The sequence below is a fragment of the Aythya fuligula genome, chromosome 1, assembly GCF_009819795.1.
Source record: "Aythya fuligula isolate bAytFul2 chromosome 1, bAytFul2.pri, whole genome shotgun sequence".
Taxonomy (NCBI): domain Eukaryota; kingdom Metazoa; phylum Chordata; class Aves; order Anseriformes; family Anatidae; genus Aythya; species Aythya fuligula.
Genome location: NC_045559.1, coordinates 72,340,428 through 72,356,460, shown reverse-complemented (window position 1 = coordinate 72,356,460; position 16,033 = coordinate 72,340,428). Strand labels below are relative to the sequence as shown.

The 16,033-nt window shown below is 37.0% G+C and overlaps 1 protein-coding gene across 1 annotated transcript; it reads left to right on the top strand.

The window, feature by feature from the left end:
• Positions 1–30: 30 nt before the first annotated feature.
• RIBC2 (RIB43A domain with coiled-coils 2) lies at positions 31–15,150 on the top strand. Its single transcript, XM_032207496.1, has 7 exons — positions 31–153; positions 3,260–3,347; positions 4,015–4,359; positions 5,002–5,120; positions 10,931–11,158; positions 12,752–12,918; positions 14,032–15,150. The coding sequence occupies exons 1-7, from the start codon at positions 31–33 to the stop codon at positions 14,111–14,113; spliced, it is 1,152 nt and encodes a 383-aa protein (XP_032063387.1). The 3' UTR covers positions 14,114–15,150.
• The last annotated feature ends 883 nt before the right edge of the window (positions 15,151–16,033 follow it).

The window sequence follows — 16,033 nt, the reverse complement described above, 5'->3', positions numbered from 1 at the left end:
GTGTTGCTGCCGCCGCCTGTGCCCGGCGCCATGAGCGGCCTGGGGCTGGGTCGGGAGGCGCAGGAGGCGGCGGCGGCCGCCCTGGAGCGGCGACGGCAGCGGGAGCTGCAGCGGCAGAGCCGCATCTTCAACGCGCGGCTCCGGACCATAGGGGTGAGGCCGAAGCACGGGGTGAGGGGAGTGCGTGTCTGGCCGAGCCAGGAGGCGAACGCCCTTCAGTCTGTGGTGGCGAGAGCTTCGCCCTAGTGGGTGTTGTCTTCGGTCGGCTATGCTACTTGCAATCCGAGTGTCAGGAGGTTAAGTTATATATTATAGCTGTTTAAACTCTCGATGCAAGAGCAGCTCCCTCACGAGGGGAGCGGAGGGTCAGGCGCTGAGCTCTGCTCTCTGGGGACAGCGACAGGACCCGAGGGAACGGCCGAGGAGCTGGGACAGGGGAGGGTCAGGCTGGGGGTTAGGGACAGGTTCTGTGCCCGGAGGGTGGTTGGGCACTGGGATAGACTGCCCAGGGCAGTGGGCACAGCACTGAGCCTGATGGAATTCAAGAAGCACTTGGGCAATGCACTCAGATGTGTGGTCTGAAATTTTAGGCGTTCTTTGGGGACCCAGGAGTTGGACTCAATGATCCTTGTGGGTCCTTTCCGACCCAGGATATTTTAAGAGTCCATGCAAGGGTTTACAACACTTAAATTAATTTTCCGACGATGTGGCCAAAGGCGCACATTAAGATTCTGTGTGTGTCTGTGCAGGAAAAAAGAATGCCAAAAGGGAAAATAAATTTAAATCTTGCTTGTAAGTTATTCTAGACTACTCTGCTGATGCATACATACATCATGAGTATACGCTGTAGTGTTAATGAGTGCAGAACCAAATTTAGAACTGGTGGAAATAAATCCAATCTGTTAACTTCATTGTGCTGGTAGGGTTGCAGTGATTTCGTCTAAATCCTCTCTAGTACTGAAACATGTTTCCTATGTCAGTGGAAGGATAAATTTACATTATTTCTGTCAGCACCTCCGATTTATTCTTGTGACTTGTATGCAACAGTCACCCGCGTGGTCAAGTAGCAGTTCCCACTTAACAAACTGGACAGGTTGTCCCCTTGACGAAGCATCCTGACACACATGGTAGCCAGCACTACAAGTAAATGACAGGAGCTAATAACTTTTTTTTTCCTCTGCAAAGCTTTTCTGGAGCCTTAAAAATTAAATGTGAAATATGCTGACCTTCACTAGCTGAGAATTTGTATCACAGTGCAGTTTGTTGAGCAATACTTCTTTACAACATCTGAAGGTCTTTCCCAAATACTCTGTTGTAGAACTAACTTACCAGACAGGTTTTGATAGATCCATTTACAGGAGACAAACATCTAAAGTGGAAGAGGAGTTGGAGGAACTCTGTCCATGTTATCATGAATTTCATTCAGTATTTGTTGGCCGAACAATGACTGCTGACAGAAGGGGCTGTTCCTGTGGTTTGAAATTAAGCCAAGTTCAAAACACAAGGAGTCAACAAAGCAGTTCAGTGATATCGTATTATCAGTATTTCCAGCGTGGCTTTCAATTCATTGTTTTCTCATTCCCTTTTTAATTTAGCTGAGTGACTGTCTATGACTCAATTAAAAATCAAGGCAATGTTTGGCATAGATGCAAAAATATTTAAGTGGTATGTGAATAACTTAAAAATGTGGAAATCATACTGACTGGAAAGCAGAATGGGAACTGAGACATTTTTTCCTTGATTATTACAAGTTGCTTTGACTTCTGTATGTTTCTTCATCTGAGAAATGGAAAAATAAGATACATCTCTCTTCATTTACAGATCTAAGAATTTATCCTCAGTAAATGAGTAATTTTTTAAAAGTTCAGATGAATAGTTCTAATGAAAAATAGCACATTCCTTTTGTATATGAATTGTTATGCATAAATCCAAGTATATGAGAAATCAACTGCTTCCAACTGTTCATAGTATGGAATTTATAATTTTAATCCTATTTGCATCTCTCAGTCTTAAAGTTGCTAATTTTTCAGCTAGACAGGTTACTGTTCCGGAATGCACAAGTTCAATCTGTAGCTTTACGTGACTAGGAATGGTCTTTTTAGGGATGTATTCTCGTCAAGTGAAATGTGTTCAAATGGGAGACAGCTGATAATGTAAATCTGAAATCAGACACACAGCTGAAAACATTGACTTATCTGTATTATTCCCAGTAACTGCTAATGGAGTTAAATTGAATTTCTGCTAACAGTGATTCCCATAGTTATATTGAAAGCTTGGTTTCTAAAATGAGTCCTCTAAATGAGTTTAAAGCCTACTATACTACATAAAATTACATTCTTAAAATTACATTATTATTATTATTTGACAATGATATACTGTAGAATTCTTCATGGTTTCACCCTTATTAGTAACAAATTTACCTCTCTGCCTGATTGTGTAGTCAGTAAGCCTTTACAGCATTAAAAATGTGTGTTTTCACCTGTTATCTGTTAAGTCACTCTATCTTGATCTGAATAGTTTCAGGCAAGGACTTTCAGAGTACCACGCTCTTAAAGAATTGTATCATTGTTACTTGATACAGCTTTTAAATACATCAAGTGACAGTAAAAATAAAATCCTGATTTCTGCATATGAATTTGTCACTTCTGTCAGCAAACATGACAGTTCTTTTGGCTAAATAGGATACACTGCCTTGCTCAGCAACTACTATCCAGGGCTATACTGAATATCCTTTAGCAAGTCAGCTCATTGCAGTTGTCTGGGTGTTTCTCAAGCGGCACCCAATATTGCATTTTGGGGACTATATCAAGCCCCCAACATAGCTTGTTTCTCTGATACGACTGGAATATTGCCTTCCCATTCCTGTTAATTCTTCAGTGTACGTTTAGGCAACCAACTGTATTTTTTTCAAAGCTGAACTATTTCAACTTCTTGTCATCTTGACTGGCAAAATAATTACTATAATGGGGAATTATGTTCTGTATAATGCAGCTAATGTATGTATATACTCATATTAAATAAATGTACTGTTTTGTTCTGATTAGATAGACCTTTCAGTATTAAAACAAAGCCAATAAGAATGTTGCTATTTCTGGATATTCCTTTATATGTATTAAATAGTGATGTATATGTATTCTGCTGGAAGCAAATTTTATCTAAAACAACTGTAAAGCAACAGAGCTCAACAATTCCTGCCTTTAATCCTTCAAATAGTATCTCCTACAGAGCTGTTTTGGTTTGTTTTTCTTCATTTTAATAGGTTGATAAAGATGCGTTGGATGCCCAGGTCAAGGATAGGAAAATTCAAGAAGCAGCTGAAAAGCACGAAATGAAGAACTGGTATACTTGTAGATAGTCTGATATTTCTATGAAGAGTTAAATGTAAACAGATTTGCCGTCCATGTCTTTCGAGCATTTGTATTAATTTCCAAATAGAGTATTTCTCTTTCAATCTTGAATTTATCTATCTATAGGTGCGCGTGCAATTATAGGCTTTTGTTTACGTTCAGGCATACACACTGAATCCTCTGTGTACTCCTATTTATGTTTATACATTACATTGATACAGTATGTGTTCCCTCAGTATCTGAGGTAGGAGCTCACTTTCATATTGACGTGATTAAACGGGTATATATTTCTGTGTAGGTTGGAATCTACAATGTTTGCTTTTAATAAATGTAGACAATAGCATTGTTTAGACACTTGAAGATATAGGTGGATTTAATGTCATAGTTATGGAAGTACTTACTATTGTCTCCTTTCACAAACGTATTTAATTGTAACATTAATAAGAAAATTTATTCCTAAAAAACTGAAAGTATTTTATAAGCAAAGATTTCTAGAAATTCTAGTTTTTGCTAGTATAGTGCTTTGTATATAAAATACATTTTCATAACGTATTAAATGTGGAATATATGTGTTCTATTTATTCCTTTTCAAAGTTTGATTTTCCTTCTTAAGTGATACATGTACGCTTCTAAGAATTATATTTTCATTGTGCTTATTTTTCTCTAGCTAATGAAATTAAGCAAAATGACAAGATCATGTGTATGTTAGAAGAACGACAGAAATATGATATCAGAAACATAAATAAGGCTTTCAGTGACTTTCAGAAGAATTTTCAGAAGCCAGAAACAAGACGTGAATTTGACTTGTCTGATCCCCAAGCCCTAAAGAAGGATAGACCTGCTCGACTTTCAGACAGTGATCCTCGATGTACTGTATCTGGCTTGCAGAAGTTTATGGGTGAAGACTTAAACTATTCTCTGAGGATGAAATTTCAGAAGGAGCAGTTAAGAGAGTGGTCTCTTCAGCAACAGAGAGACTGGAAGAATGCACTAGCTGATAAAAAATTTTTAGGTATCGACAGAAATAACAGGGTTTTATCTGCTTTTCTGAAATTCAGGTGTATATGACATTACTGTGGTTAAAGCATATTACATCAGATTCTGGCGTAGCAGTATTTAAGTGTATTCAATATTTAGGCTTTAAAAATGCAGCAGTATTTATGTTTCAACTTCTAATACATCAATATATCAATTCAGAAATTTGTATTTAATAACATGGTGATTTTATTACTACCTAGACTTCATTTCAGTTTTACACCTCAAGTGAATTATCAGAGCATTCTGAAAAAAACATCTGTAGTTTACCTGCTTGATGATACTAGGACAAATTGTCTAATCTTTGCTTTTTCTACAGCATACAAAGTAGTTGCTATTTTTCTCTTTCTCAGCCTGTCATGAAACATTTTTTTGCGATGCTTAACATACTTTTTTTTTTTCAGTTTAACTTTTTGTCTAGCTGTTAAGACAAGATTGATCACAAATAAACTGATTTAATCAGTCACTGAAATTCCAAAATGGAAAGCTTCAGTGGTAGGATTTGGAAATATTTGTGTAATTCAGTTTACTGTAGGTGTAGTCCCACCCTTCCCAGTAGCTTAGTCATATGGCACGTTATTCCATAAAAACTGAATAAATTCATTTTAATGTAATTTAGATGATCTTCATGACAAGAATAGGATTGAACTTGACCGAAAGACTATGGAGCAACAACAAACAGAAGAAGAAACCCGTCGTGCTGTCTGTGCAGTTACTAAAGAATTCAACAGAAGCCAAGTAAATTTGTGTTGGTGGTCTTTGTTATTGCTGTTGTCTCGTTAAGGGTGGGTGAAAGGAAGTCAGATGACAGTGTACAGGTACAATGAGTGGTGATGCTTTCACAGAGGTTCCTAGAAGCTGACTTTAAATGTCGATTCAGAAGACAGGATTTATTCACTTCTTTGTCCTCTGCAAGGATCTAGCTATCCTCTGTCTAGTTATCTGCTATCAAAATTCTCCCTTCTGGTTCTCAGCTTGCTGACTAGCAGGCAGCCACAACTCCCCAGTCTTTCTGGAACTTCTAGTCTGTAAAATGGGCTACAACAAAAGCCTTCCATGCTTCCCTTCTGGTTTTATCTCAGTCATCTGATAATCTAAGCTCTCTGCCTACTTTTCTTTTTGCTTGAATGGAAATGTTACTACCAGTAGCTTTTAGTCTTTATTGCTTACGTTAGTGCCCTGAGAGTGTTGTTTTTAGTACTTCCTTGATATCTGTGTACCTGTGTCTCTTGGTTGTTTTTGAAACGTTCTTCGGAACTTACTGAAACATAACAAAAACCTTTCCGTGTCAAGGCAGTTGGTGATAGAATCATCGAATATGAGGGAATGGCAAAAAGCTGCAGCAGGGGAGGTTCAGACTGGACATTAGGAAAAATTTCTGTATCATGAAAATGGTCAGACCCTGGAACAGGCTTCATAGACAGTTGTTTGACCCAGGTCTGTCAGTGCTCAAGAGGTATTTAGGTAATACCCTTATTAATAGTAGGCTTCAACTTTTGCTTAGCCCTGAAGGGGTCAGGACTACACGGTCAGTGGACTGGATGATCTTTGAAGGTCTCTTCCAACTGAACTATTCTATTCTAGTCTATCTTAGTACCATTATCTGTCACGGTCCCGTTCTTCATCTTACCGTAGAGATTCTCTTACTGCATTCAGCTTCTACGTACAGCTTAAAGGGCTAGTTGGACACTATTACTTCAGTTACACCATATTTGGTTTGAATTAACTTTATTTAGTCACATCAATATAAGGCACATTTACATTACCTATGTAAAGTATGGTATTTTGGGACTAAAGAATATAAGTATACATGCCTTTCTGTAAGTGTTGCTTGAGCCCTTCATGATTTTTTATATATATATATGTGTGTGTGTGTATGTGTAGTTAGACGGAGGTAACTAAAAAAGGTTTTACTGCTTTAAATCAGGACTACTGAATAGTATTTTACATTAGTAGCTGCAAAAGTACCTGAAGTGGGTGGTGCGCTTAGGTTTACAGTAGTATCCAAAATAATCGTTGTCATATCCATTTGTTCCATGTAATAGTTCCTGAGTTTATGACAGGGCTAGGGAAATGGAGTGAGGTGGGCATAAGTATGCATGTGGTGTGATTTATTTTTATTTTTTTATTATTTTTAAAGTTTAGGCTTATACATTCTACTTTACTGTTATTCATATTAGATGTATATGAAGACATGTTCTTTGGTTCTTTTTTTTTCCCATTTGTGTTTTGTTTTTCCAAATAAGGGTATAATGGAGACAGGGGCAACAACAATCTCTATTTAGTTGGTTTTTACTGTCCCTTGCTATATTGTACAGATCAGAGTTGTCTTGATATCTCTTTTTCTTTCCTCCTGAGGTAGGTAATTATGTTTACTTTTTTTTTTTAATACCATAGTATACTTTTCAGCCTTTTGGTGTTGTTTTTTTTTTTTTTTTCTTAGAGTGGTTGAGAAGAGCCGTTCATTTTCCCTGAAATGATGTACTGATACAATTGCTGCTTTTCTTTGTTAAACATGCAAGACAGAAGTTTCAGGTTGCCAGGCCTGTTTTTCTACTTGTTTGTTTATTAAAGAAAGCTATGTTACAGAGGGATATTCTGTACATCCTTTTCCTGAGAGAGAAAACTAGGGCATTTAGCCTGAGAATGAATTTTACAGAAGGAATCTCTGTATCTGACCTCAAATATATTGATCAGGAGCCTCCATCAATTCTAGTGTTTTGAGTAGCCAATTTGAAGACCTTCACCACTTGAGGGTGTGGTCTCATACTGCATATAATTTGCTCTGACTGTGAGTGACTTCCAAAACAAGAACCCCTTTTCCTGTTACCAAAGCTTCATGCACTTGTTTCAGCTGTCTCTTGAAGTGGATCTAATGGTCATGAAGCTTCAGGATGTGTTAGATCATTTCTCAAAACTCACAGAAAACAAACTGTGGTCTAGAATGTGACTGCTAGATCTGACATAGGAGTGAGTGCACAGTCTGTGGTGGTGCAAAACCACTCTGTAAGGCAATCTTTGATTACTGTAATTTGGATCAAGTGTAATATGACAATGCATCCTGAGAGAGGATGAAATGCCCTAGAATATGACTTTTGATCAATCATTATCTCCAAGCGCATCATCTGTAGTCTTTAAGGTTGTTGGTATCTGTAGGGAAATTTAAAAAGGGAAAGGGGAAGGAACGGGACAAAAAAAAAAAACACAAGTCATGTACTCCAGGATTTTTTTTTCCTTTGTTATTTTTCTAGTCAGTAAGAAAAGAATCCTAGCATCTGACTGAAAGTAGGGTATCTCAGTTTAGTAAAGTCTGTCTTCATGAGTGAATTTGATGTGTTGCCCCCTGTGACAGTGGTTCAGCTTCCTATGCTTACAGTACTACTGTTGACAGTGACTTTATTGCTGACAAGCTAATTGCTAATGATCATTTTATTCCGGAATTAATTAGCAGAACAATGAATTAATAGTATATCTGGTACCATTTTTTTCTCAGTCCTGAAGGATCCTGGACTGTAAACAACTTAATTGTTTTATGGCTATAAGATTAATGCTACCTTTCTTCCCAGATTTTCTCTCACAATAAGCATGTGTTTACCAGAAATGCCAATGGTGCTTTTGTCCTTGATATAACTGTTACTACAAGCTTAAACTGTCAGTTATTCCTGCTGACATCATTTGTTCGTAAGTAGTAAACACTTCAATTTGGAAAGCAAGGTAGCAGGAATTAAAATTACTTTGAGTTCTGACTAGAGTATATATATTTACAATTCTTTTGACATGTGATTTTGCAATAATCAAAAACAAAGAGATTCCTCTCTAAGAACAAGAAGACTTGGGAATGCCCAGTTCAGCATTGCAGTGATAGATACACTGATTGTGCTCCTGAAATCAGACAGTCCTCTTACTTTGACACAGGACTTGAATCTTTGCCAAGATATTTTGGAGATTATGCTAAGAAAATAAGAGGACATGATAACAGAGGATCTTTAACTCATATTGATAGACTTCTAAACAGTCTTGCAGATTTCATATAGACAGAATTTATTCCTGGGAACACCACAATAGCTCAATAGCTCGACAGTTTTCCTGACAATGTTGTTGTTAGGGACTTTTGAAGGGTAGGATGGAATTATTCTGGTTCCTTACTCACTTGACATTATGCCATTACTAACACATACAGAGCCAGTAGCCACTTCGAATAAATACCTATTCAGGCTTTGAGTAAATAATGTATGTTTACCATGGAACCTTTTTTTATTTATTCATTTACCTGAAATTAAGTATATGTGTGCCTGAATATAGAAGAATGGTAGATCTGTTTTTAAGCATTCTTTGAGATGTGCTGTACAAATGTCTTTTATCACTCACATCCTATTCTTGGTATTCAGTGTCTAGAACAATCAGTGTTTCTACATTTTTACCATATCTTCATGCATGAAGAAACATTGCATGTACTTGCTAAGCAGAAGTTCCCATCTTGAATGGGCTGGGTGTGCAGTTCTCTACTATGACATAAATATCTGTGTAATATAGCCAAAGGAATTGCATTATTCATCTATGCTTCTTTTGCAGGTTCCTAAGACCCTGGATAGGTTGCTCTGGTCATTTGTGAGCTCTGTGACTTGTTATAAGGACTTCAGAAGCTGTGGTGCATTCCTTTAGCGCTGTGTTGGCAGCAGTTAGTTGCTTGTGCATGCAGAACTTGGCATTATTCTAAGCACATGAACTCTTGGCCTTGAAATGCTTCTCATGGAAATTTCTTTTGGTTTATGACTTGAATCAACAGAGCATTATAGTAGTAGAGAAGATACCCTATGAATGTTGGACCACAAATTAAAATAGATGAAAGAGCATGTATATGTGCATCTGTGTTTTTTTGATTGTTTTTGTTTTTCATGCTACACCAATGAATTACATTTTGTTGGGGATTTGACTCAATGGAAAATGTATCAGATTTTACCCAGTTTAAAGTATTTCTTTTGCAATGTCATTAATCATTTTTTTTTGTAGTGCTATATGCGTGGCTATGCACAGAGCTAGGAGTTTCTTCCACGAAGATTCCAGGCAGCTTAGAAAATGTTAGGCTCTCCCTCTTATTGAGAAGGTTAGGATTACAAGGATTTTGGATCTGTTGCTAGATCACACTAGAATTACATTAATAAGGTGATCTAAATAAAAATTAGAACAAACTTCAATAAGTCTTCATCATAGTCTAGTATTTATTTATGTGAGGTCCATCCGAAATGACTTTTGGTTAAATGTAATTTACTTTGGAGCATTTTTGGAACTAAAAATAATTGATCAATTTGTAGTATCAATAAACTAAAAGTACATAACAAGGTATTCTGATATATATCATGATACTGAAAAATGTCATAACTTTAAAAATCTTTGGTGTTCGTGTTTTCTTTTTTTGTTGGTAATTGCAGTCTTCCCCTCAAATTGTTATTGACTCTTCTGGAGAAAAAGAAAACTTAATTAACATACATGTTTGGATTAAAAAATTGCTTAAGCTTCTGGTAAAAATTATACTAACTTCTGTGAGATTAATAAGTGACATTTAGTTTCTAATTTATTATTCCAGATTGTGATGGCAGAGCAGGTAACAGCTAGATCTCAAGTTACATTTTGGCACTTGAAGTTTGGTTTGCTTCATTTTTTTTTTTCAAAATTTTTTTTATTTGTTTAAATGTAGACTTTTCTTATTCTAGTGTTCAGTCTTAAAAATACTTACCAGCCATCTAATAAATAAAAGTTTTCTTTGTAGTCTAAGTTAAATTGAAGCTTAACTAATTTATCATTCAAGAAAAAGAGAATTCATCTTCTATTAGTTTGTTTGCACATGAAATACTTCTGTTATTTTAATAGAAACCATAAGGCTGTTTTCAGCCATGGTACCATATCCTAGATCAATAAATTCTTAGTATTGTTTGCTATTTCTTCTTCTGTCCAATCTCTGATGGGTCATTGTCTATGTTTGCCTGTATCAAATAAAGGCCACCACATGGTATGCTACAGGCCTGATACTTGGCAGAACTGCTGTCGTACAAACTTAGTCCATAAATACAAACATAGGGGTAAACCCAGCCAGGTTAGCAGTCTCCTCTAGTGGGATGAATCTCTATGCTTCCCTATGCTTCATTCTCTGTTGTTAATAACTTCTAGCTATTCTGCCTCTCATTTTTTACCTTTTCACTTTCAAAGTGAATATTCTCAAGCCAGTGGTCTTAAACAGAGTGTGAAACAGTCTTGGACAAACTAGAGAGATGGGTCTGTTGCAGTCAAGATGCATGTGCAAGAAACAGGTCTGACACCCTGTGCTCTGTTCCCTTGCCAGAAGGAGATCTGTTGACATTAAAGAAATGTATACCTTTAGATTTTCAATGTTATTAGCCAGTAGGGTCATGATCATAATGTTCACATGTGATGCTGTTGACAACTGTATGCAAGTTGAAAAGAAAACTATTGTGATGTGCTAACTATTGCATCCCTTTAGTTAACTTTTTTTCTTGGAAAAACTATTAGTACGCTCCTTTTGTTGCCTTCAGGCTGCTGAACTAGCTGAGAGAAAGAAGCGGGAAAAACATCAAAAAATGAAAGATGACATGGATGAGATTTCCAGCCTCCTTCAGGGAGACTTACTTTCTGAAAACCCTGAGCAAGCCATCAGTTCCTTTGGTAGGCATCGTGTGATTACGGATCGGTGGAAGGGAATGAATCAGGATCAGCTGATGGCAATCCGTTCATCTCAACAGCAACAAGTTCTGGAGAAGCTGGTATTTAAGCTTATTTGCATATTGTGTATTCTTGTGATAGTGTTATAAGCAATATGTGTAGAAGAAAATATATTTGTTTACTATGCACATTTCATTTTGAGACGGAAAATCAGAACAATAGACAAAACAGAGATACTTTAATCATTCAAACGTAACACAATGTCTCTAAAGGAGTTGGGAAATGGCAGGGAGCAGCAAGAGTGGACTGGGAGGTAGGTTGCTGGGGAGCCTAGGGCTAAGGGGCCCAGGAGTCTTGGAGCATGGTCCTTGGTGGCCCAGCAGTGGAGCAAGGTTCTGCGGAGCCTGAGGGCCAGGCTTCACAGCACTTGGTTTAGGACTTGAGACAGTATGAGCTGCCTGCAAGGGATGAGCAGGTGTGGTCTGCTCCATAGGGGAAGAGGAGCCAGGAGCTGAGGATGACTGCAGAACAGGCTGCAGCAGAGCCTAATGGACAAGGTTACTTCAGCAAGGCAAAGAGAGTAGGTCCAGTGAACCTACTTGTGCATATTTCTTAGTCTTAGATGTTTCTGAATGCAGTAGACCTTCCTTTCTACCATCCTACACAACTATGAGTCACGCTTTGGGATGGGGTTACAATAGAAAAAATAAATATTGATGATAATTGCTGCTTTACAGGTGGATGGAAGCAGGCATTCAGAATGAAGAAATCTGTATTTCCTTTGCAGTGATGAGTATATTGGTGCAGTTACTGTAATGTAAGAAACTGCTAACCTTATTTAGTGCAGAGGTTGAATTAGCTTAATGAATTGAACAGGTGTTCAATTTTTTATTTTTGAATCCCTGCAATGTCCTATGTTATGCTATGTCTTGTCTACTCTATTATTAATGCTGAAAATAGAGTTGTCATTTCTCTAAGGGTGTATTTATGAGACTTGCACTGGCTCTCCTCTGATCCTACACTAAACCCATTCAAATAGCTAAGGTGGCAGAACATGAGCCCTTCCAAGAAGGGTGAGAAGGTTTTTGCAGGCCCGGTTTCTTGAGTCAGTTCGCTGTAATGTCAGACACAAAGTGTGGAAGTGAGGGTATAACAGAGAGATGGCAGAAAAGAAAATGGTTTGCATCTATCATCTGGTGTGGATGGCTCAGTTATTGCACTGAGTCAGCAATATTGTAAGCCATACTGATGATTGCTAACTTCTGAACTCAGGAGGTTCTGTTAACTCCTGCCAACAACTTCTTTAAAGAAAGAAAAGTCCATTGTGCTGATCTTGGTTTGGGGAGAGCTAACGTATTGGAGAGAAACAGTAGTCTACTGATGAACTTACTGACACTATAGTATTTTTGCTAGGCAGCAGACCTAAATTACTTACCTTGTGCAGAAGTAGGAGTCAGTTTGTCTTGCTTCCTGGAAAAAAACAGCTTCCTAATCTGAAGTATTTTACTTCTGCCTAATGCATGGGCTCCTACCTTATTTGGAAGTGTTTATTTTTTTCCTCCCTATTTTGAGCACTACCCCTAACATTCAGTAAAGACAAGCAAGTTTGTTGTTGGAGTGAATTTACCAATAAAACATTATATAGACTTTTTCACCTTTGAATAAAGACAAAACAAAACTCTTCCCTCCTGTAGAGACTAAAAGAGGAAGAACACAGAAGAGATGCTGAATGGGACAGGCGAAGTATACAGGCTGCAAGAGCACAGTTGATTTTAGGGCGGCATCAGCAACGACAGAGTCGGGAACGCTGCCGAGCTCTGGATAGCATAAATGCAGAGCTATCCCAGGAGCAAAAATCAAAGTAAGTACCAAAAGTGTTTTCTTACTTTCAAACACAACTGTTATTAACGCAATTGCTTAGAAGAGCTTTTCTGCTTTAATTAAGCTTGTTGTTTTTCTAATAAACTTAACTGCAAATTTATACTTTTTAAAAAGTCAACAATTCAGCTTAAGAATGTTTTTCAGAACTGTTGAAAAAAACCTTCAAAGTGTAGGTTATGATGGTTACTGACTTGCATACATGTATATGGAATAATAGCTGGAATTCCCCAGGGAAGTGGTCACTGCACCGAGCCTGTCTGAATTTAAGAAGAGATTGGACTGTGCACTTAGTCACATGGTCTGAACTTCTGGGTAGACCTGTGCGGTGTCAAGAGTTGGACTTGATGATCCTTAAGGGTCCCTTCCAACTCAGGATATTCTATGATTCTATGATTCTTAAGTGTTCCACTTAAAACAGATTAAGTTCATATCAATAACAAAGTAGCAAGTAAATACAGTTGGACAGTAAATTATATTATTGCTTCTGAAAGAATGTGTTTCTTTAATTTACCTTAGTTTTCTGAAACAACAAGGGTAGGTATCAACTGCCTTCAATAAGCACTGCTAGTTTCTGATACGTTAGGGCTAACAGCACATATGAAGCTTTTCCTTTATGTATGACAAAACCAGGTAATTCTTTAGCGAACCAGTGGACATGGTGTGTAGGTGTTTCTGCTGTGCTGAGAAAGTGGGAAGATAATATATGAAGGAAAACCAAAAATCAAGCTAAATGATTCAGTGTTCTAATCTTCCAGTCTGATTTTTTTTCTTCTCCTTTTCCATGAATGCATGCATATATCTTGCAAAAGAATATCCAGTACCTGGAGCTTTCTTGTTATAAAAGCAAAACATTCTGAATTGTGTTAATTTAGCTTTTCACTGTGAGGCATCTGGAAGGTTATTTTAGGAGGAGAAATAAAATTTGCTCTATCAAGATATGGTATACGTTTTGAAGATAGACTTATGTTTAATTCCATTTCTAATAATTCTGGATTTTATGGGCATTTCTGAGTTTATACTTTACATCTTTATGTTTCTCTTCTATACAATGAGAAAACATACTAACTGCATATTTTGTTTTTGTTATTGCTAGGAACATTTATCTTAAAGAAGAAGAATATTCAAATGTCCCAACAAGCCAGTACTTTGCACAGTTTAATACAACCAGTCGATGACATCCTAGATGCATCAATGTGAAATACATAGAAGTATGTAGACTTATTAAATCTTTTAACTGAGCAGTCTTTCTTCATGTTGCTGCCGCTGCTCATTATTTGTATGTATTCCCTATGCTGCTTAAACAGTGCACTTGAACTAGAGGACAGCCTGTTAGACTACATTTGTGCTAGGAACAGGAAAACACTAATAAATTTTAAACATGATTGTTTTTCTAAAAAGTTCTAGTTGATTCTATAGTTAGGTTGTTTGACCATTGTGTGTGAGGCTTAACTGGAATACTTGCTATATTTTTTTATAATTATATTTTGCTGTATTTAGAAATCAATTTCTGGAAAAGCATCAATTTAAAATGTGATGTTACTTGATCAGAGTTACTCGTTCAGAGAGAACGGTGCCTGACATAGATCATGTAGATCACAGGTGACAGAAACTTAGCCACATTCTGTGGGAGGGAAGAAAGATGGCTTAGGTAGAAAGTTGTAAAGTTGTAAGGCTTTTTTGTTTTGTTTTGTTTTTTAAATTGGAAAAAAAAAAATGAGGAAGAAATGAACAAGGTGATCAGAAGTGCAGAGGATAAAGTGATCCTGAACAGCAAAAACAAGAAGAAAAAATGTGTATATTTACCTAAGTGATTATAGCAGTGAGGCATGTTACAGAAATGTAATGAATTACAGTAAATGGGAGAAAAGTATTTCTACATACACCATCATTCATTAGACATAATGGAGAAACCTAAACAGCAATGTGCTTGTAAGGGAAAGTGTAGGGAGAGCTTAAAGATGTGATGAAAGAGGGGGAGGAAGTAGGTATGCACCAAACAAAACCAAGGAGTAAAAGTTCTCTGTGTGTAGGGTAATTCATGGAAACAGTTTGTTTGCCTTATGGTTAAAGAATTGACTTACCGATTGAAGAGCCAGGCACTGGTATTTGAAAAATGGGGAAGTGAAACATATGGGAAGAATATATGGAGATGCAAGGTAAGGAACTACATAAGATAAATGGATATGTGAATATCCAAAAAAAAAAAAAAAAAGAAATCTGTGAGGGAAGGAGATGATATGCAAAAGACTGGAAAGAGAGTTAGAAGTCAATGATCTAAAGTAGCAGGAAGAATGAAAGACAGGCAGATATTCAGATAAACATTTAAGACCTTTAAGAGATAGTGTGTTCTAAATAAAAATAGATGCTGTTTATGAGAGTTAGTCTTGAAATAAGAACGTGTAGTTTGCAAGAATCTGGGATGTAAACTTGGGGTAGAAGCATCCTGATGATATTGGCACAGAGTCCACTGATTCTTCTTTGTATCAAGATAAGTGATAACTTCAAATTCTGGTGAAACAGGTTGAAGATGACTCCAGCATGCTAATTAGGAAAGATGTTTAAAGAAACTGAGGCAGAGGTAAACTCTCATCTTTGTGAAAATACTTTGTGAAAAGCAAGGTTCTCAAGGTAGATAGTATTAGAAGGATTTTTGAGTTGTTTAAGGAAGAATTTCTTGAAAGGACTGTATTCAAACAGGTCTATTTGCTTAGCTGAAATTTTGGCCCCATGGGATCAGGCTAATACAACTATTTACTGTTCTGAATCATGTAATAACAGAAGTTGTGAGATGTCTGTTATGTTTGATCCCACTAGGTGGAGTGGTGAAAGAAGATCAAGTAAGTATAACATGAAAATGCATAAAGAAATGTCTCAGTACCCGATAACCCATAGCAAGAAGAAATGTCATTGTTAGTTTATTAAAACAACTGAAACTAATTGTGATATAGATAGAAGTGAGACAGAAAAGGGGTGTGGCTAGAAAACAGGAACTGAAAATGTGCTATTCAGAAAAGTTGGTAGATAAATCTGAGGGGGAACACACTGCACTGTTAATGATGAGATTGACTTAAAAGAATTAAGAAGGGATGGTGTGT

What these genes read in the sequence shown, in the direction of transcription:
- RIBC2 (XM_032207496.1), top strand. Translation starts at nt 31, where the DNA reads ATGAGCGGCCTGGGGCTGGGTCGGGAGGCGCAGGAGGCGGCGGCGGCC. An exon ending in AGCTGATAAAAAATTTTTAG is followed by an intron (nt 4,360 to 5,001) that starts GTATCGACAGAA and finishes AATGTAATTTAG; the next exon opens with ATGATCTTCATGACAAGAAT. An exon ending in AACAAGTTCTGGAGAAGCTG is followed by an intron (nt 11,159 to 12,751) that starts GTATTTAAGCTT and finishes TCCCTCCTGTAG; the next exon opens with AGACTAAAAGAGGAAGAACA.